This window comes from Lissotriton vulgaris, chromosome 7 (assembly GCF_964263255.1).
Source record: "Lissotriton vulgaris chromosome 7, aLisVul1.2, whole genome shotgun sequence".
In the NCBI taxonomy this organism is placed as follows: domain Eukaryota; kingdom Metazoa; phylum Chordata; class Amphibia; order Caudata; family Salamandridae; genus Lissotriton; species Lissotriton vulgaris.
Window position 1 is genome coordinate 1,588,805,976 of NC_141695.1, and position 23,100 is coordinate 1,588,829,075.

The 23,100-nt window shown below is 41.1% G+C and overlaps 2 protein-coding genes across 4 annotated transcripts in view; one reads left to right on the plus strand and one right to left on the minus strand.

Moving 5' to 3' along the window:
* The window catches only part of RTF2 (replication termination factor 2), a 429,729-nt gene that overhangs the window by 192,597 nt on the left and 214,032 nt on the right, over positions 1 to 23,100 (plus strand). The gene's annotated exons all lie outside the window — the stretch shown is intronic.
* The window catches only part of LOC147706042 (putative beta-1,3-galactosyl-O-glycosyl-glycoprotein beta-1,6-N-acetylglucosaminyltransferase 7), a 59,462-nt gene that overhangs the window by 3,360 nt on the left and 33,002 nt on the right, over positions 1 to 23,100 (minus strand). Inside the window, exons 2-3 of one of the 2 annotated variants that reach the window (XM_086932492.1) lie at positions 13,034 to 14,073; positions 8,305 to 8,400 (exon numbers count right to left, since the gene is read on the minus strand). In XM_086932492.1, the coding sequence (XP_086788618.1) occupies positions 8,305 to 8,400; positions 13,034 to 14,018 (1,081 nt within the window). In that variant the 5' untranslated portion in view covers positions 14,019 to 14,073. The remainder of the gene's footprint in view (positions 1 to 8,304; positions 8,401 to 13,033; positions 14,074 to 23,100) is intronic. The other variant, XM_086932493.1, reaches the window with a different exon arrangement.

Here is a 23,100-nt window from a genome sequence, read left to right on the forward strand (position 1 = left end):
CAAATAGAGTGAGCTTTGAGACAACCCTTTCTTCATGATGGAATGCTTTGTTGTCGTCTTGCTCTCTCCCCTTGTGCTACTTCCCCCTACAAATTTTCCCCATGGCCCCTTGCTAGGAGGTTTGCTTCCTCTGCCTCTTTCCATTCCACTCCTTTCATTTTTTTTTCTTCAAATATTCCCTTACCTCCCTTTTGTAGTCTTTTTATCGCCCCTCTAATGCGATCAGGTCACTTACAGTTTTTTCCACACTGTAACATAGGTAAATTGAAAATGGCAAGCCAGTTTCATGACACATGCACACAGCACAATATGTTTGAGCTAGTGTCCTGATGCTCAACGTCCCTCTATGAATGGGTTTTCTTTATTTAAAAAAAAAAATCTAAACTGTCATTCTATGTATGCGATTCAAAACAAAAAGTATTGGCAAAGGTAATACCTCAGCATTTTAGAGCCGAAACCGATTGGCTTTGCTAATATTTTTTTTTACTTTCTTTGATAGGGAGACAGACTATGTTGGGCTAACCTGACTGCTTTACAGCTGCTCTCCTTCCTGCCTATATCAATTTTCCCCATATTCTGTTTCTTCAATTTGCATTGTTTTTGATTTATCTTCATAGCCTTTTTAATGCCAACGGGCACCCAATATTTTAGACATCCTGTTATCAATGAATTTGTGAAAGCCATGTGCAGGTTAACAGTAAAGAGAAGAGACACAGACTCTCACCGTTTTTTAATAGCCTGTTCTTTTGACTATTTCAAGCTTTTTTTAACTACCTCATGCAATTCCATGTAAGTTCATATTTATTTTTTTAAAAGAGCATGCATGCGTAATGCATTTTGTTCTATTTTCCCCATTTCGCAATTATTTGCTTAAAATTTCCTTTTTCCAGTGCTGATTGGCTCAGCCTGCTTCCTTAAAAATGGTGCTTACATTTTTGATTTTCTTTACAGTGCAATAGAGACGATTTCTCACTTACTCTGTGATTCTTTCTTGCATTATTCAGTCGTTTCTTAAATCTGAATACACCCTCTGCTCTGTGCTGCTTACCCGCCCATCCCTTTAACGTTGTGTTACAGTTTCCAGTTGCTGCACAGGTAACACCCAATCCAAGTAAGGGTTGGTAGGAAATGATAGCCTTGTAGGGTGTATGAGTTATTTGCAAAGTACTGTGACATTTGGACACAGGGAGAGCATACAATGTTTACTAAGACCTGGGGCCATGTAAAAACATGGACTGGGAAACATCTTTTGCAAATGCATGTAATGCCCACATCCAGACGGACTCATTTTCAACATATTTTAGAACTTACACTTAGTCGCAGTATGTTTGAGGGCAAGTGCATCGTAATGAGATTAGTTTCAAGTCGATATTTTTGTAGGGAGATGCTTATTTTCTACTTCTGTATTTTTGAGTCTTTTTTTGTGTATTGTGCTTTCGTGCTATAGTTTATTATTCTCACCAATCCACTCTGGTACTTAGGTACAGAAGTCCTTATTATGAGTAAAAAGTGGTGGTTTTTTTACGTTCTATGTAACTATTGTTACTACTTATTTCAAATACAAATAGAGTGCGCTTTTGCTCCACCCAGAGAGTTTTACTCTCACCGTCATGTGATTTAACTGCTCCTCTATTTGGTGTTTTTATCATCTTTGCCTCTGGGAAGGGCTTCCATTGGAATGCATTAAGGACTGTTCTCTCCTTAAAAGAATATTAATTCCTCGCACTGTTTGCGTCACACTCCACTGTTTTATTCATTAATTATTCTTTACAGCTGTAGTTCTTCTTCTTTTTTACTACTATTCCACCACACTCACTAAGGTAATGAAGCTGAACTTAAAGTGATAGCTAGCATTTGTGAATGCAGAGCTTTTAAACCTCATTTGTGGGTACTTCTTGTTTACATCTGTTGTCAATTGAACGCCTGACCTGTGGGCTTGGCCAATGGTTGTTCTGCTTGTCGGAATAAAGCCAACCTAAAAGGAAAATAATAATCTCGCTCAATATACACCTGAAAACATTTCAGTCGTTTCAAATTTTTCTTGGAAGGTTTCATCTGAGAAGACACTTACACGGTCTTCTAAAAATGGCAAGCGTGTTTCCGAGGTGCCCAAACCTAGCCTGGGTAGATGGAAAAACCTACAGTCAAGCCATTTTCATAGCGAGTTATACGTTGTCTGCTAACAATGACTAATGTGTCTCTCACTTTTGTATCGTTGGATGCCTGTGAATCATTTGCAGATTATCTTGCATTGGATGTGGTTGACATACGTTATAGATTGCCCAAGACTTCCAAGCTTCCCTCTTCCCAGGATTGTGCAGCAAACTGAACAACATCCTCAGCAATTAATGACAAAGCCAATATTACTTCCCTTATTAATATTAACATTATAGTCAATATTCTTTTGGCTTATTAACCTAAAGGCTTTGCTGTATTAACCTATTGGTTTTGCCAGTGTTTTTTGTAGTTTTTTGCCAATGCTGTGCAGCATCGGCAAAAGGCATATTGCATTTACTGCCATTTGTTGTTGCAAATGGCAGCATGGCATGTGGTTTGAGACGTGCTCCAAATATGTGGCAGTGAACTTAAGAACAATGTGGTAAAGAAATGTACCATAATAGGCATTGCTGTGCACAACATACATACTGAATGTTTCTTTTTTATTTTTGACAGTTTGCCTCGTATCTTGTGATTCCAAACTGACAAGGGTTTAGTCTTCTCAGAATTCAAGATGGCTGCAATTATTGTTAATTTAAGTATGTCTTTCTGACTATTGTCTTATAAACACCTCTGTGAGGTACTTTATATCATATTTATGGTTGTGCACATTCACTATTTTTCATCTTCTACACTAGCTGTGATTCTGGGCAAACCATTTAATCTCCCCATCCCTATCAACAATAAAAGGTGATCTTTTGTAATTTATTTGATGCTCAGTCAGTCAGTCAGAATAACTTTATTTTGCCGACTTGATCAAGACATAAAGGTATACTACATATATAAAAGGATAAAAGATAAAAACATTCCACATCCTTACAGTACGATAATTTTTAAGATACAATAGCTATACAATTTCAAAATTTATGATAAAAATTCATACTTGAATAAGTTCATGTTACAATTAGTTGGATCCGCAGATTGAATGTCTCCTTTTTAGAGCAGTTCAAAGAAAGGATGCCACAGAGAAACAAATAAAGGGATCAGACAATAGCTGTAAATAGTAAAAGGCCACAAAACATTGTCTGAAGTTCATTTTTCGCAAAATGGGGATAATAATCCTTTTCCTCTCATTACGGTAATGTTTACAAAAAAGCAAAAAATGCATATCATTCTGTATTGACTGATTATCACAAGTACAGAGTGGGAGATCGGCAGCATAATTGATGCTCATGTAAAGCCAACTAATATCTACTCGTCGAGTATGCGCTTTATAAAAACTGAGGAAAAATGCACAAAAAGGTCAAAACAAAGCCTTAACACAAGAAAAGCCAAATAGATAACTATTTACTTGCTGATGTGTACAAAGTAAAACCGAAATAAATCATGGCTTCCCCGCTCAAATTGTGTGATCTTAGGGAAATATTTTATTTCACCAAAACTCTTTTTCTTCATTGTCGCATATGAAAGCACTTTCAAACGTGTGAGTTCAGAATACCAGTTATACAAATCCTATAGGGTTTGATTAGTACATATATATGTTGCTCTGTATTAATCTGTGTTTACATGACAATAATTGCCTCTTAGATCACTAAAGGTTCATGTCTAAACACTATCCCTTTTAACAAAATGCTTCAGTGCAGGGCTATAATGTTACACATTAATGGCAAAGCTGCACGTTAAATAGGTACACTTTAAAAAAAAAAAAATTAGAAGAGACTTTATAATATTTCATATTATGTTTGTTGTATGATTTACATACCAATATTTTCAGAGCTCAGAGCGTGCACAGGCTCCAAGATCCGAGCCAGACCCTTGGCTCGGCTCTTCATGTTAATTTGTTGGCTCGCCCCCGATAAAGTATCAGCACGAACTCCACTTCAGGTTGGCAAAAAAATATTTTATTCACCAGGAACTTGTCATTACGCGTTTCGGATATATATATATATATATATATATATATATATATATATATATATATATATATATATATACACATGTGATTAAGACCAGGGTAACCTGTATATATATACACACACACACATGTGATCAAGACCAGGGTAACCTGGTCGAAACGTGTCATGTTGATGGGAAGAAAATAAATGTGCACTTTTGAAACTAACCCGAGTTGTGGTCCGTTCCTGCTTTGGGAGACGCCGTGGCTGATGTTACTTCGTATTGGTGTTTTCATTGGACTTTGGATATCTATCTATCTATCGTGTGATGTCACAGTTTTGAAGTCCGAATCATAGACTATTGTGAAATCTTAACCTCTGGGATCCAATAACTTCAGACAGTTCTTCTGACAGGAAAATACTGATTGCCAATCGAAAACATGACACTTTTGGCTGTCTTAACTGCGACCTTGTTCTTTTTTCCCAAACAAAAAGGAGAAACAATCTGTGGAGAAAGCAGCAGCCCATCTTTTATAGTAGCTTAAATAAATAGCAGGTACCATGATCTGTTTCATTTGAATAATGAATCAGTGCAATATTTCAGTAGTTCTCCCTACTACACCTCTATTCAACATCAGGGGCAGCTTAGAGCTATGTACCTACTATAATGTAGTACATTGTTCTGTATTCTGTCCATCAACTGTGGTTTTTGCATATGTCACCCCGAGTGGGATGGGTATGCTCAGACGTGAGTCCCATGCACTCCACACCACTGGATTCAAGCACGTCGGGCTGAAGACGGCTGGAATGCCAGAAACCGGTCCTCAGAAGCTTGTTTCCGGTCCAGGGAAGGCATGGCTTGGCAGTTCGGGCTGGACTGTTCCCATGAGGCACAGGGTCAGACTGATTTGCATATGGCCATGTCTGAACTGGGGTGGTGTGGAGTGAAAAAAACGATGGATTTAGGCCCAGATCTCTGTACTGGGGTGAATGTATGACATTGTTCTGCATTCTGTCCATCAACTGTGGTTTTTGCTTATATCTAGGCCAAGCCTCTTCTCCTGGGATAAGCAACAAGTACCATTTCTCTTCAAGAGGATCTCCAGCCCCACCACTTCTGCCATGATCTTCCCAATCGTCGCCCAGTATTTATTTATGTATGGAAATTCCCACAGTAGGTGATAGAAGTTCCCCAATTGTCCACAGCCTCTCTGGCAAAGTGTCTTTTCAGCTTGTTTCAGACGATATAGCAGAGGTTTGGAGTAGTATATTCTATGTAAAATATTGAGCTCAATCAGCTGGACGTGGGAGCCTATGGCCACCTCCCTCGGACCCTGCATGGCTATTAACCAGTCCGCGTCATCCAGTTGGCCAAGACCATTCTTCCACCCCGCCCGTAAAGGCCCCAGAGGAATCAGAGAGTTATTCACCAGCTTTTTATGTCTCTGAAGTGCCTGTCCCAGCTTTAAGTACCCGAGCCATTCCCCCTATCCCAGGTCATAGTCCTGTCGTAAAGTGGCAAATGTAATGTATGCCTGTCCCCTCCACATGTCTCCTAATCTTTCAAGGCCAAACAGTTCCCTTTTACTGAATCCCACCAGCTCCCCCACTCCACGTAGAAGATCACAGTCCCAGAGCGGTGTCATCCCTGTTAATCTACCTTCCCAACTCAAGTATTTTGTGGCCTCCAGCCATGCCTTTACCACTGTTTGTGCATGTACAGGCAGGCCCTTTTCCTTCTTTAGGCTGTAAAGTAGCGAGGGGTACACCCTGGCATCCATGGCCATTCTATCTACATGGTAGGCCGGATTTGTACGGTCCCCAAACACCCAGTTGTTTACTGTGACTAACTGGGAAACCAAATAGTATTTCTTGATGTCCAGGACTGCTAGCCCCCATCACAGACTCCTCTCTGCAACTTAAGCCGGGCTATCCGTGAGGCGTCACTACTCCATAACAAGGACCGCTACTCATCATCTACCTTCTGAAAAAAGGCTGTTGGGACTGGAAAGGGCGTATTCTGCAAGATATATAGCAGGCATGGTAATGTCATCATCTTAAATAACGCCGCACGGCCCATTAAATAGGGCGTGTCTGCCACCGCGTGGCATCCCTACTAAATCTTTACAGTAGAATTGACAGATTTTGTGTGTAGAAGACCTGGGCCCCCCTAGTCACAACGATCCCTGATTATTTAAACCTATTCATCTCATCTGGGAGTTTGCATCTAGACGTCAAGTTAGGTATTCCACCCACCAGTGGGGAAAGCAGGGACTTATCCCAGTTTATACAATATCCAGAATGATTCCCAAATATGCGGAAGATCTGCTGCATTCTATCAATGGATTCCCTGGGTCTCGTGATATATAAAAAAATATTGTCAGCGTATAGTGAGATTTGTTCATCCCACTCTTCACCTACAGGAATCCCCCATGTTTGGGTATCCTGATGCACCCAGGCCAGTGGCTCAAGGCCCTAGGCAAAAAGCATGGAGGATAATGGGCACCCCTGCCTCATTCCTTTTTGAAGGGGGAACACCTGGGACACGGTGGCATTAACCTTCACCCGTGCAAACAGTTACACATATAGTAGTTATGCTCCCCAATGAATTTAGGTTCAAAGCTAAGTCGCATTATGACAGCAAAGAGATAGCACCATTCCACACTATTGAGTGCAATTTTTTCATCCAGGACAGGAGGGTCGCCTGATCTGTGAAACCAGACTCTGTTATATGTAGGATCCCAAACAGCCTCCATAGATTCAGCCTGGTCCCTCTTTGAGGCATAAATCCGGATCGGTCCAGATGAATAAGTGAGGTGATTACTGTACTTAGACGTATGGATAGAGCCATGGTAAATCCTTTGGCCTCATAGTTAAGTAGTGAAATGGGTCTGTATGACCCACAATTTTTGGAGGCTTGCCCTTGTCCCTTGTTTTTTTTTAGTCCGCCACAAGCCTTTTATTAACTTTGATATTGATTTTGCCAATATCACTTCTTCAGAAAGGCAATTTCCTGCCTTTACCACTTAGTCTGTGAAATAAAAAAGTGAATTTATAAGTTGCCATGCAACTTTAAATAGACTCCCAAAGAAGTTTTCACCCTTTTATTTTAATATACCTGAATAATCAGAATGACCGTATACTGTCTGTCTCTATAAGTATCATGTATTTATATGATTGAACTTTTATGGGGTAGTGGCCAATCTGCACATACGGTCCTAAAACCTAAGGCTCTTATTGCTAATCTCAGTACACACAACTTCCAGAGTGAAAGTTAACCTCTGATCAGCTTCCCAAATGCGAGGTGAATAATATTTCTTAACATGAGTCAATCTTAATATGTGTGACAGTGTATTCTAATTATTATTAACCACAATTTTGAGACTCATCATATTGATTGGGCTACTGCAGTCTGCAAAATGATTTGTAGTGTTCATCAAGTTGGAGTTGTTGTGTCCATTCGAAATAGTTAGTGTGTGAATGCTTATTTCCCAACCTTACATTTTCCATTTTTGAGCCTTGGTAGCAGAACTTTATGTTATGTCCTTGGGGCTAAAGGCAAGGAGAGCGACAAAATGAACTTAATGTTTTTACCCAAGCCCAGCCTCCCCTCCATTTTAAGTAACTGCAGCTATTAGTCAGAGACTTCATGTTACAAATACAGTAGAACATAAATACATAGAGCATAGACAGTGAGATGTTGGTTAGATCCTTTCAGCCATTGGCTGTTGGTATCTTTTTAGCACTTTCCATTGGCTAAGGACACTGTACTCAATGACAGGCAGTTTCCATAAGATTACATGAAGCTTTAAGTAGTAGCCCAGTGAAAAACATTTCTCTATGGCCTTTTCTTTCTGCCCCTACTTCCTGCCCAATTGTCTCGGTGTTGCTCAGGCCCCGGGGCTGCGTATGGCTCCAGCTGCCCCTCCTCCACTCACTATTAAATGCTGACATTGCTCATTCTCTTGACTTCACCAATACTTGTTGAATTGCTTAGTAGGCTTCTTAAACACTGGCAGTGGCACACCATTACGTAGTCTGGCGGGCCCGGTCTGTGAGCATACACAGCGGTCATCTTTTAAGGGATTTTCTTTTCTTATGTTCTTGAAAAAGCATTATAAGTTGGCTGCAACACATGCATTCCCATGCACAGCTGCCATCTTGTAATGATTTTCAAGGTGATAATGTGCTCAATAAATTAACTTAAAACATAACATTCACAGCAAATATATATTTTCTGTAAATCAGTTACCTTTACAGCCATCATGCATAGTACCTTCGTGCTCCCTCCATTTTACAGCTCGTACATTTCCTTCCCACTGGGCATCTGGAGTCGAACCTGGAGCACCTAGGAAAGAAAACTCTTGTAAAAGAAGTCAAGAATTAGCAGTTTTAATCCCCCAGTGAAAACTGATGGTTTTGTGTTGTGTGCTGGTTGATTCAGTTCGGAGGGTAGGGTTCCTTATCCTTTCGGAAGGGAATCATTTGGGGGGCAAAAATCGTGTTTTCAAGTATCATACATTACTAGTTCAGATCCCTGCAAGAGAACTACACCAGGCCACTGAAATCAAAGTATTACCACAAACACAGTTCAAGGGAAATCTGGATACATGCGGCCCGTGCTTTAAACGTATAGTTTAAACTTGCAAGTTGTGTGGTAGAGTGACTGCATTATGCTCAATAAGTCAAATAATAATCTTACACTTTCTTAGCGAAATTATTGTTGTCACTTAGGCTCAGCACTACTAAATACCATTGTCGAAATGTTAATCAAGAGTAATGTGATATTTTCCTAAGAACCTCAAATGTCTAATAAAATCACACAGACTGAGATTTTGACTGCTCAGGTGTGTGTTAATTATCTTTAGTTCATATAAAACAGGAGTCTCCAACCGGTCGATCGCGAGCTACTGGTAGCTCGCCAAGGCCCCATAAGTAGCTCGCGCTGGTAGCGTCAAAATTTTGTAGCCCATCAACATCGTTATAATATTTAGGCCTTTTTTTATGGCGACGTTGCCCGCCCTCTCCCAAACCAGCTGCTCAAATTGAGTTTAGCTGGTGAGGGGCGGGCTAAAGAGGATCACGTTGTTCGGTTGCCTCTTCGCCACAGCCAGCCCACCACCTGCCTTTCAAACCATGGCACCGCGCTTTTCTACATGCGCATGGAGTGCCAGTGCACAGCAGCAGGCATGGCAGAGCGGAGCGGCCGGTGCTGGAAAGCGTGCAGGTGGCGCAAGCAGTATTAAACTGCTACCGGGACATGTGCCAGCTGCCTTGTTCAACCTGCCACCAGTTTGACCGGAGCACCAGTTCGAAGGCGCCCTGCGCAGGCCTGATCAGCTCCACACCCGTAGCGAGCCCTTACCTTGGCCTGTTAGTTTTGGGAGGAAATAGTATTGGAGATGGGTAAAGGAGCGCTCGCTTATTGCTTATGAGAATTATGGGTGAAAACTGGGGATGATTACTTTTTCGTTTTCACGCAATGATTATGAAGCTGTTTCTTGAAGTGTTTGCAGTGCACGTAAATAATTTTCAAAGCTGTCTCCTAAATGTTTAAACTTCTGTAGCTGATCTAGTCACGGGGTTCGAATTACACCTGTTTTTTTTGGCGTCTACGTGCTTTAAAATAACGCACAGTAGTGGTTTGAACAAAACGTAATGCTGGCAGCAGGGAATGGAAGTGCACATGATGATGAGGTTGCCGGTTGCGGCTTTGTAAGTGATTTATGTGTTTTACTTTATCCATTTGTTCAGAGATTACGAGGCAAGAAAAGTGACTGTTATCTGTGAAAGAGTATTTAGTACATGGTTTTTAAAGCGGGACGCAGTAATAGCTGAGAGAACAGGTTTTGGGTTTCCTTTTAAGCACATGCGAGATTAAGCTGGAGGGATGGGACTAGTTTTTGCATTTTAGGATTGTTTAAGGATGATTGTCTAAGAAAAGAAGAATGAGTTGAAAGATTATATGTTCCTGGATCTAGCAGTGCGACAGAAGGGTGCACAGATGCGTGCCCCCTTGGATACTCATTGCAGTCCAGGGCCCATGAAACCATAAAAAAACAGATTAAAAACCAAGTATGTGTGCTGACAGGGTGTGCAATGCACATCATATGCATTACCTGTCCTACACCCTTACTGTTAGCAGCAGAGGTATGAGGTCCAAAGGCTCACTGCCCCACTATTATATTACAAATAAAACATCTTGAGTTGACACAGCAGATGAACAGTGTTCTCGCTGTCAAATCAGATGGCTGTCAAGGTGGGTTACACATGGTGGCAGTTTGTCCGGTCAAGTTCACAAGAACGTGCCCATTCTCTGCAGTGAGGGTAGCTGGCCAAGTGTGATCATGCACAAAACGCAGTTTTGAAGAGGGATACTTTTTTAAAATTAGGAACGTTTTGAATCACAAATAATATAAGTTAAGTAACACACAAAAGAAGGCTGAAAGAGCAACATGTAAATAATAAAAATAAATGTCCATCTTCCATTTCCAGAGATGCCAGTGGACACGTCACATGAAACTCTCATCCAATCTTGGCTTTCTGCTCAGGAGAACATTGCATTCTGGGCCTTGTGTATGTGCTTTTTGGATTGGATTTTTGGGCTCTAAATGTCGCCATGCAAAATGTTATCTAAAAGCCTGAACTGTCTGAAAGTGTTACAACCAATATGAAGTCACTTGGCTAGGCAATGTCAGTACAAATATAAACTTCCTGCCCTCATCAATAAACACAGTACATTAAGCGGTTGCGCAGCCAGCTGTATTTCAAACACTGTAGTATCCTTACAGCTGGGTGTGGGGGTTCTCTCGGAAAAATGCGCAAGTTTCTGGGCCTTTAGTAGCTCACGATGAGTTTGATTGACCAGAAGTAGCTCTCACTACAGAAAAGGTTGGAGACCCCTGATATAAAAGCATCTTGTGTTGTTGAAAGTTATTTTTTGGGGGGCAGCATTGCAGTGGCTGCTATAGCTACAATCTTGTTTGATTGACTGGGGTTGCTGGAGGAAGAAGGGTAATTCAAGTGTTCATCTACTGAAGTTTTGCCTTGTTGGCAGTGATGCAAGATCATTTTTGCTCGGTTAATACCACCATCACAAGAGACAGGTGCACCAGTATCCAAGGTGTTACAAGGTAAATATTTAAAGAATGCTCAGTGAATGGTATGTGTCCAGAATGGACGCTGGATTGGAAAGGTGGGTGCATGAACACACATTGGCATTTCTTCTTGAGCCACCAGCTTTTGATGTGTGCTTATAGCCATTTGATGTCCATATTGGCAGTGTGAGGGGCTGTGCAAGAGCTTGGCACCTTCTGTCCTTGTCTCTTTCATCATCTCCTACTCTGCTCGCTTCCTCTCTTTTGGAGACTCCATTGGCTCTTGTCTTATTTCCCCCTTCACTTTTTCTACAAAGGAGACCCAAGGCACCACTCATCATTCCTTACAATGAGCTGTTCACACAGGGGTCCCTTCTATGATCCCTCTGCCTTTCTTTCCTACTGTACTTGACCAGTTAGCTCCCAGTGTATGGTCTCTATTGCTGTCTGAGATTTGAAGCACCTACCTCGTTTTGGCCCGCTTTTCCTTTTCAGTAGCAGATGGGTCTACTGCAGTAACCATTTACTGTATTTGTTGATTCTTGATGCACAGCTACTTCAAAAGCAATGTGTGCGTGCCGGAGTAAACTACAACAAATTGTGTTGTGAGACATTTAGACTGTGCATTGTTATGGAATTGTAATATGCAGTGTGCTGTGCAGTAAATGTGTGGCCCTGGGAGTTTGGTAATTCTATTATTTAAATACTATTAATTATTCTAAAAAGATTCATGCCTTAATTGTGTGTGAGACAGTGTATACATCATATTTCCATTGTATATTTTAGAAACTCTCGATAGTAAAGACTTTGAATCACTACAACTCCTCCACTTTGTGCATGTTTCCCACCTTTTGTGTGATAAGGACAAGGAACCCTTCACTTTGGAAACTAGGCATGGCATGAACAGACTCCTTTTCAAGTGACAGCAAAGTGGCATACCAAAGGTACATTGAGCCCAAGTGCAATCTAGGGAAATGGGCCCATTGTCCTTTTGTTTGGGAGTAAGGTTTGCTGTGGACCCGTGTTGCTCATGTACTTGATCCGCATATGATAGTTTTGTCCCTTTACTAAGCTCCTTCCGCATTCTGTGGTGTTTTATTTTGTCACAAGGGAAATACTTTTTTCCCAATGCACTAACTTTAGGGAGGTGGTTTTGTGAGAGTGCAGGGGTAGTAATACTAGTTCCCAGATTACCATAGTACAACTACTGGATTGTGAGCTGGTGCCACAAATCTAATTTCATTAGTTACTCAGAACGAGGGGTAAGCAGAACTTTCTGGCTGTGGGTGGAATAGTTGAATGCTCCAGAGACTCTACCCTCAGTTATTGATACAGTAAGCTTCAGCCAATCTCTCACACATCTAGGTGTTTATATAACTGAGACAGTGCAACAATTGAGTCAGTGAGAGGTTGATGACACAGAGGGAAATTACAAAGGCAAATCCATAAGCAGAATCCACAAATTTCCATTCCCTTGTGATAGAGAAGAGTAATATATCGATGTTACCAACATCAGTGGTGAACAGAGAAGAACTCTCCTGTGTACTGACTTTCAGGAAGGAATCAGGGGAGAAGAAAGGGCCCAACTTAATTGATGGTGCCTATAGTGCAGGCATGATTTGTACCACTAAGCCACAAGGTGTGAGATGTATTTGCTTGACCTTGACCACTGCAGTAGTTAGTGATGGTTGACGGATCACTCTTCATGAGGAGTATGTTGGGGTGCGTATTCAGCAGCAGATCATCCCCTCACAAGCACTGTCTCTTTTGAATGACCTTTATCAAAGCCTTAAATTGTATCTTCTAATCGATAAATTAATGAGCTATATCTTCCCTTTAACAACTGACTGGTTCATTCAAACATACATATTTTCATTTCCTTACCTGACAAACGATTCAGTGTGATCCAGTAGTGTTCATCTGGGCTGTATGTGTCCTTTGACCACTCTAGTAAATCTGTAGCACGCTGATCTGTCAGTATAAAATTAACAAATTCCCTCGTCAACATGTAGTATGCAGTTCCAAAGTACAAAGTGATATTGTGCGGAGGTGGATTTTTCTTCTTTGACGTTGGATAAACATAAGAAACTCCAACATTGACATACTCCTTGTAGCTAACAAGTGTCCTGTGTTTCATGTGCTCTGGTTGAATTACTCCTGGAGTTACATTTCTTCCCTTCCACTTACTTTTGAGGTAAGTAATTATTTCCCTGTTGGTTTTGAGTGGGTAGTCCTGCCCACACAGATTGATTACGTAGATCCATTTAAGTTCAGAGTCCACAAGGTCTTTCATGCAGTTGATATCTGCCTGCAATCTGGAAAATCCAGCATAAACAACATTCTCTCTCTTTGATGCCAAGAAAACATTTCTGAAGCACGCGACCAGGTTCTGTACGCTACTTTTGTAGGCACTGGGAGATTTCTCATCCACATGTATGCAATATACGTTCTGAGGTGCATAAATGGCTCGGATGAGCTTGACAAACATGTGCAACTCTTTGTGTATAGTGATAATGTAGGCCAGAGGGAAGTCTGCTTCCTCTTTAGACAGTGGACTTGTAATGAAATGCTGTTCGTTAATGAATTTGGAGCAGTTCATCGAATTCTGCAGGAAAGAGGGCCCTTGTATGGACAATGGGGGCAATGCCTCCTGACAAAAATTTGCAATCCCAGGAGCAGCAGTTTTCCCTTCAAAAAGAGCTGAGCAAATTTCATCTGGGTAAAAGCCACATTCTACCAATTCCGGGATAAATTTCTGTTCACTTGGGTCCTTTGAAACCGAATACTTAATATATATTACAGAGAATATGAAAATGCAAATGCCAATGCAGAGTACAAATCCTGACTTGGCTGCATCCAGCTGGCTCATTTTCTGCCCTTGGTATCTTCTTTAGAGTCATAGTTTAGTGGTGGGATATTTAAACCTGTAGGAATTCAGAAATAAATTACATTAAATCGACTACAGTGAGGCTTCCAAGAATTGTTTCTAAAATTGTGTCATGGCATACTGTGTAAACTTAGCATTTCAGTACTGAAACTACAGGTGGTGCTAAACATATTCATTCATTCATTAAGTCTTTATTGCGATGTTTCATCATAAAAGACAGAAATAGTCAATTAATTACAAATTTTGCCCACTAAATACACCGCAAAATTACAGAGGTCTAAAACTTACAACTATTACATCAACACAATTAATACATAAATATTTATATTTTTACATTTTAAAACCAATTCTAAAGAGATTAAATATATGACCAGCACAATGACTTAGAGCAAATATCATAGTTAAAAATCATTTAAGTAAATTTTCGACTCCAAGCGCTAATTTCAATGGGCCAGCTTAGAACTTTACATGGCTATTTCACCCCCCCCATTTTCCTCACGTAGTACCCATGCCCAGCTCAAAAACGTAGCTACTCCTATAACTGCGAGGTTGGATGAGTTAAATTTCAGTATTCTCTTTGCAACCATCGCTGAACTTGTTTCTCGGGACCGGCATACTGGTTTCAACCAAATGCTCCTCGGTTTGTGGTAAACCGGGCAAACAAATAGGAGATGATCAATGTTTTCTATGTGGTCTTGGCAGAATGGGCACTTATTACTGATAGCGGGATTCCATTTATTTGTTAACCATCGAAGGGGTAATGTCCCTACCTTAAACTGATGGTAGATTTTACGATCTTGTCGCTTCATTATAAGATCCCAATAGCTTTCCAAAAGGGGTTCATCCTTGATCTCAAGGTAATCCCTCGACAGGGACGTGCTAATATGGGAGGAAAATCTCCTAACTTTGATCAACTCCCAATACGCTGCTCTATAGGACCTTTTTGACGGAAATTTCGCTGTCTCTGGGTAATCCCAAAGATTCCTCATACCCATATCGATCAACAAAGATTTAATACCAATCAACCATGGGATCCTATGTGAGTGGCTTAACCCCTTTACTTCCAACAACGTCCTTGCATAAAGATGGAGCTCCGGAGTGATCCAGAGGCGCCTCCAGAATGCCAGCGGTCTGTATCGTGCAACATCCTCTAGCGCATGACAACCAAGGTCAAGAAGCAATGGAATACGAGGGGATGATTGGGGCAACCCCACTATAGTTTTCATGAATTTATTCTGAGCTAAAGATAGTTGAGTTAAATTACTGAAACCCCTAATTTCAGCACCTTGTAAAATGGCTGGGCAGATTTTGGTCGTATAGATTTTAACAATAGGGGCAATAGGCTTGGTTAGGGACAACCTGTGCTCCTTAATCAGGGCACCGGCTAGCTGTGCATGTTTTAGCACTAGAATCTCAACTTGGGGCTTCCAGCTCAACTTGTCACTAAATGTGACACCCAAGTAGGTAAAAACATCAGTCTGTTCGAGTAGTTCGCCATCCATAAAAACTCGTGCTTTGACTAGCTTTAACCCATGGAGCACCATAAACGTAGTGTTCCCTACGTTGACCACAATCTCATGTTTGTGGCAAAACACCTCAAAACAAGACAGTGCCAACTGCAATCACTGTCTCGTCTTGGATATTAACAAGGTGTCGTCCGCGAACATGAGCAAGGGCACTTTCTTGCCAGCTAACATTGGCGCATCCGTTGGGTGATTATAAAGAAAACAGGGTGGGAGCCAACACACTCCCCTGTCGGAAGCCTTTGCTCACCTCAAAATTTTCAGTGACCTTACCTGGTTTGCCCCAAAGAACCTGCACATGGGTATACTCGTGAACTTTGACCAAAATGGAAACTAACTCTTTGGGCATCCCTATTTTCAACAGAACTTCCCACAATGTTGCTCTTGGGACAAGATCAAAAATGGATTTTAGGTCCACAAATGCTGCAAAAAGCATACCCCCGCCTAAAATAACCTCCTTCCAATAAATTAATACAAATGTAAAGGCTTGGTCAAGAGTCCCTATTTGAGACCGAAACCCTGCCTGCAGGGGTGTCAAAATATCGGCATCAGTCATCCATCCCCGAATCCTGCCCAATACCAATCTTGCAGCAATCTTTTGCACAGCATCAATTAAACTGATGGGTCTGTAGTTGGCTGGAGCAGAGCGATCACCCTTCTAAACAGTATTTTGTTTTTGTAATATTTTTGTATTTTCTTTTTCCAACAAAGGATTTTAGTTTTGCAAATGAAGTTATTCATGCATTAAACGGTAGAATGGTGTTTTGAGTGAACCGAATAATAGATGAAAATCAAAAAAGAAAGATGGCAGCTAAAAAAACTGACAGACAAATCCAGAGTAAGTGGGAGTACCATGATAGCCGCAACAAACTGTAATGATGTGAATTAAATAGACTGATTAAAGTCTTTCTTAATTCTTAATTTACAATTAAACATCAAAATGTAACCACCAAAGTGTTTCTTTCCTAAGACATAAGGAACTTCTTCAGGGCCATTCGAGTTTGAACAGCAATCAGTATTCTCATGATTCGTATCTAGTCACTAAAGTTGCATCATGTGTATTTACATACAATTATATTCATAGCTTGTGTGCACAGTATGGTGCTGGTTAAGTGATGGTCCATTCCTTTTGAATGGATTGCTGTTCAGACTTTAATTGCCCATCAGAAGTTCCTCGTGTCTTTGGAAGGAAACATGTTGGCTATTATGTTATCATTTTTAAATAAAGCGTTAAGAAACCATGTAATCGGGCTATTGCATTCACAACAAAACTTTCTAGTTGGATAGTGTGCTCGGCACAGTTTGGATTTAATGGATAATCAGCCTTGATTTGCAGCAGTTCTTCTTGTAACTAAGTACTGGATGGAGAAGTACCTTTGAATGTATAAAGGACTGACCCAGGGAGTGGTGAGATCTACAATTGCCACAGCTGCTCAACTTGAACTTCGCCACAGCAAATCTACAATTTGTACCCACAGCAAAAAAGTGACCATACACGTGAGGGAGAAATAGGATCGTAAGGATAAAGGTGAAGAATCAATATCAGAAATGAATCAGCCAAAATACTGAATATAAAGTAAGAGAAGAATATCTTGCATGTATTGAAGTTTTCTATGGCCTGAATTCGGTTGGCTTCATGATTCGATTAATACAAATCACCAAACACAAATCAAAATTCAATATTATTCATGGTGTCCATGTTTCCGATGTACTTGCCTTCACTCAAAATGATCCTGTTTACAAAGTCTTCCCTAAAAGATTCTGGAAAACTTCACTTCTGTTTTACCTGAGCTGTTAGACCACTAAGATAAATAAGGCTTTCCCGAATGCTGAGATTGTTTGAGTAATGCCACTTAATGACTGAGTGCTAGATGGGGTCCATTATTCCATAATGAAAGGACATTCATAAGGATTTATTTTATTAAAGAATCCCTTAAATATATGTTAGGAGATGAATGCTGTCTAGCCCAGGAAATCAATCCGTATCGGTGCTGATTTCATCATACAGAGAATATACAACAGAAATATACAATTCCAGAAAAATTAGAGTGCTAATGGTATGTGAGGAGTGACCAGGCAGTGCTTTAGTGCGATATGTGTAAAAAAAACTAAAAAACAACTGAACAATGTATTGCTGCACTAACCAGAAAGGCTTGTCTGTGTCATGTTTAGCGTGGCACAACAGAGGCTGTCTGTAGTTGTTGATGGTCAATGAATGTTTATTTCACATAGTCTAAAGCTATGCGAGTTGACTTTTTGACCCCTTAAAAATAAATGTAATGCAAGCTTCCTATGAGTATGGCTAGACGACACTCCAGAGAGACTGGCTGTAGTGAATTAGTCACTATCTGCATAACCTGTTTTCAGAGCTGACCGCTCAAGAGTTGCTCACAAAATTGCAACATATGTGGTTTGACACATTCAATTCTTGCTTAATTATTTTGAAATCTTCAGTGGAGCAAACAATGGCTGTTTCCTGTCAGTAATGTGTTCTCCAAGTGGTGATTGGGCATATGTAAAAAATACTACTTTGGTGTGATGCTCAACAATACAGAAATGCCTCAACGGACATGGGCCCGCATACATGATAAAGAAATTTACCCCATACATTCCCACCCGCTCTCTCAGATCCAGCGACCAACGTCTTCTGGTGGTAACCCGTGCCAGAAAGGCAAGACATGGCGGGAAAGCTTTATCCACTACGGGACCCATACTATGGAACAAACTTCCCTTGTCCCTCAGACAATGCTCAGAGCATTTAAAATTCAGAAAACAACTTAAAACCCTGCTGTTTAGTAATCAGATCTAAATCCCACCGCTAACACTCTGTTCTCTCATGTCCCTGGCCCTAAGCGCAGAGATACTCCTCATGGAGTTGATTCAAGCGCTATACAAACCCGCAAATAAAAAAATAAATAAACATTTTATATTGCTATTGGGCGATGAGCATCAGAGGGCAAAATCGCGTTCATTGATTTGAAGAAGAGTGTACGCTAGGTTTCTAACCCAGAAATGAACCCTTGTCTGAGCTGATCGTTTGAAGATTGCACATGTGAAGACGGTACAGCAAATTTCTGTGAAATGACTTTCCCAACTTAAAAAGTCCTTAGTTCTTGGCAGAGTATCGGGTGCATAGAGGCACGGTGAATGTTAGTAGAAAAGAATTAGCAACAAGTGTATAGACAATTGCAGTTGTCTCTCAATATAATACCAAAAACTCACTTTCTCTTACTAAGGTGCCTTTTTTCTTTTTTTGTTACAAAGTATGCAGTTTGAAATATGGGATTTGCATTAAATTGTGAACTTCTAAGAGAACATTTCCATTTACCTCAATTGGTTCTCCTGTTGTTAGGTTCGGAGCTTTGCAAAATGTCTGCTTGCCCTCTTTAATACTAGGGGCAATTTTTGCACTGTCTCAGCTCCTTTCTGAAGGATAGATCCTTAAAGGTTTTCAACAAGTCCTGCTCTTCAGACATAATTCCTTTAAACTGTGGAGTATCTCAAGAATCATCCCTAAGTCCCATACTTTTCAGTCTTCACCTGCAACCCTTGGTGGACCTCGTAACTCTCTCCGGGATCTCCTTAGTCTCATATGCATATGACACCCAGCAAGTATTCTGGCTCACCCCAGACTTGGACCTCACAGCTCCCACCGTGGAACCATGTCTGGAGCTAGTTGACAGCTGTGTGGACAGATCATGTCTTACGCTGAACGGAGAGAAAACTGAATTTATGATACTTTTGAGCAATCCATCTCGACAATGGACCTTGGGTTGGCCGAATCGGCTTGACCCATCTCCTGCCCCCAAAACTGTCATAAAACGTTTCGGGGTATGGTTAGATAAATACCTTTCGATTGAAACTCAGGACACTAAACTCTCAGCCAGCTGCTTCGGAATCCTGCATATGTTCCGCAAGATACTTCATCTGCTCTCTCAGATTTCAAGGAGGCTGGTAGTCCAGGCACTTATCCTCACTCGCCCAAACTACGGCATCTCTATCTACTTGGGTGCCACTAAGGCAGTCATCCGTAAATTTCTGGTCGTGCAAAATGCAGCTGCACGTGCGTTGCTAGGAATCCCCTGACACATCTCAGTCTGACAAGGTTTCTCAGATCTTCATTGGCTCCCAGTGGCCAAAAGAATCTAATTCAAGGTGTTGTTCATTGCTCTTAGAGCCCTACGCTTACAAGAACCTCTTATCTCTCGCAAGCTCGTCACTCCCTATTCCCTGAATTAGGGCACTTAAATCCACTAACCCTCACCTGGCCACTATTCCTCCTATCAGGAGAGGCAGAAGTGGTGGGAGGTCCTTTAGTCTCAATTTTGCCAAACTGTGGAATTCCCCACCCCTCACCTCTTTTACGGGCAATAGACAATGAACAGTCCTTCCTAAAACTACTTAAGACATGGCTATTTAAGATCTGATCCTTGATGAGTAACTAGAGCCATGGGGTCGCAGCACGTCTCAACCAGGGCTGGGCTGCCTACGGGTCACCATGCACTCCATAAATAGGAGTAGTATTGTATAAAAGTATGATGTTTGAGAAGCAAAACAAGCTTGCATCCTGTGTAAAAATGGATGTCACAAGACAGAAGCGAGTCTTCCAAGTGCATTACTATTCACTTGCAAATAGAGTGGCTGGGTTTTGGAAAACAAAAATGGGACATTTCCCAAAAACAAAAGGACTACAAGTTTGCATTGAATGACTTGACAGCACCCAGTGAGGTACTAAGTGGAATTCAATGCAGCGTTTACACACATACACTACCCTCTGTGTTTAATAAACTGGTGTCTGCTAAGGTCTCCTAACTAATTCTGCCCTGAAATCTGTGTAAACTTGCCTTCCCCAGAGCACAGTCGACTGACTGTCAAATGGTAAAAAACTGGCATCATCCTGGCAAAGCCAGGACATTTGGTCACCCTACCTGTAAACCACCCGAATGGCCTTGCACTTATTCAATGGTCCATGATGAAGGACAGTAGTATGGTGTGAAAACCTAACTGCTTCAGCTAAGGATCTGAGCAGTAAAAGTTTACTTTTGAGTTGGGTATTGAGGTTTCTGTGTTGATCTACTGTGTGTATTCAAAGCATCCAGCATCCTGTCACACATATCGAGAAAGGTGTGAAAATGTACTCCATATACACCGATTAACTTTAAATTACTTTATTCAGGTTCATTGATACGAACGCCTTGGCCACCTAACTGCTCCGTCCTCCTCTGACTCTCTCCCTTTCTCCCAACAGTCTGTTTCAGAACACAAGGAACCCACAAGGATTCTGCATTCCACCTTCCAATCTATACCCTAGATACTAGACATCTTTGCCCTTTAAAATTCAAACAAAACTTTTAACTTTAGGTTTCAGGCATTCATAGTATTGGAACATTGAACAGGGAAGTACGAATAATACACGATTAATTTTCTACTAAAAATAGTAACAGTGATAAATAATATAAAAAGAGACAACTGAGTTAAGGGACAGGGTTGACCAGGAAAACAGGAAAAAGGGGAAAACTGAAGTATATGAACTTATCTCACAAATAAATTATTTTCTTTTAACCGATAAGATATTCTTTTACATTTTGTGGCAATCCTACTCTCCTTATGTTGCTTCGTGGTCTTTCTCCAGGTAGTGTGCTGTTACTGCTCCGTGAATTCTCAAACTTCTTTCCATCTTGATTTTCCAGCCGCATTTCCAGTAACACCACCACCTGTCTTCAATTCCAAATACGATTATCATCCAGTTTGAGGCCATTCTTGAATAGTTTGTCAACCTTTAGAGGAATCCCAAATTTCACGTATTTAAGCAACCCTGTGGGGTTGTAGTTGCACTCTGACCCAGTCCCTTACTAACACCTTCGTCCGCCTCACTGAATTTTTGACATCGTACCTCTCCCTTCTTTGAACTAACCTTTGTTCCTGTTTAGCTTTCCAGTCTTCCTTCCCAATCACTGAACTCTCCTTAAGGCGATTGACCCATGCTGGACACAACAGCAAGTGCCATCGGGTCACAGAACCTATCAACCAGCGCTGGAATGCCTACGGGTCACCATGTCCTCTATAAATCGGAGTACAGTATAGTAGTATGATGTTTGAGAAGCAAAGCATCTTGTGTAAAAAGGAATGTCACAAGACAGAACCTAGTCTTCCAAGTGCATTACTATTCACCTGTAAATAGAGTGGCTGGGTTTTGAAAAACAAAATTAGGGCATTTCCCAAACACCGGAGGGCTACAAATTTGCATCGAATTGACAGCACTCAGTGAGGTACTAAGTGGAATTTAAAGCAGCGTTTACACACATACACTATCTTCTGTGTTTATTAACTGGTTTCTGCTAAGGGGTCCAAACTAGTTCTCCCCTTAAATCTGTGTAAAATGCCTCCCTGTGAACTCAGTCGACTAACTCTGTCAGATGGTAAAAAACTGGCATCATCCTGGCAAAGCCGGGACATTTTGTAACCCTACCTGTAAACAACCTGAATGGCCTTGCACTTATTCAATGCTCCATGATGGAGGACAGTAGTACGGTTTGAAAACCTAACTGCTTCAGCAACGTATCTGAGCAGTGCCTAGTATTTCCTACCAGAATGTCTGTATGAGTTTGCAGTTCCACCAAAGGTGTAGAAAGGTTCCCTCTACTTACCTGCACCGCCATTAAATTGCCGAGGTTGTGGGGAAAAATGTACTCAGCTGGGCAGGTGGAAGGTCCCATTGGAACTTGATTTTGTAGGCTGATTCTCTCTGGGGGGTGCTGTATAAAGTTTTGAGTAGATAATGCCAGGGCCAGTTCAGTATTTTGGATTCTGTGGCCCTCTGTTTCCTCCTGATTCGCAGCGGACCTAAATCACTTTATAGGCAGGGGCGAGCTTAGCAAGTAAGATTGGGTGGGGGGGGGGGGGGGGGGGCGAGTTTCAGATTTACCCACAATCATGCAGGCATATACTGTTAAAATGCATTATCTGCCAAGCAGGATGCATGAGAGGGTCTTTATGGGCAGTGAAAGGGGAGAGGAATGCAGATTGGTAGGGGTACTAATTGAGGGGTATAAATAATCTTTTGTAAATGAACCGAAATTGGTTAAGACTTTCAAACAGAGAGGGAGAGAGTGTGTGTGTGTGTGGTTTTGTCTGTGTGTTTGTAAAAATTCCTGATGCAATCCGACAGACACATCGCCATACATGACTGCACCCAATGGGTGTGCTAATAACTTGACATATTCAACATAAACCTGCTAATATCTGCCAAATTATGGGTGGATTTATCAATCAAATCCAAATGTACTAGCAAATGAATGCTTCTTTCACCCCTTATGTTAATTCTGTTCTCTCCTTCATGGACCAGCATGGCATCGAGAAACAACTAGTAGGCTAAGCATGCTAAGTCTCTGCCAGATTTCGTTCATGTCCATCAGAGAGTGTTAAAGTTATTAGTAAATCAGAAATGTTCCTCCACTATCGGATTTTCTGCAAACTTGAAATTCCAGAAGCTGGTGTAATTTTATCGTTGGCTGTCACATACGATACAGATACAGTGGACA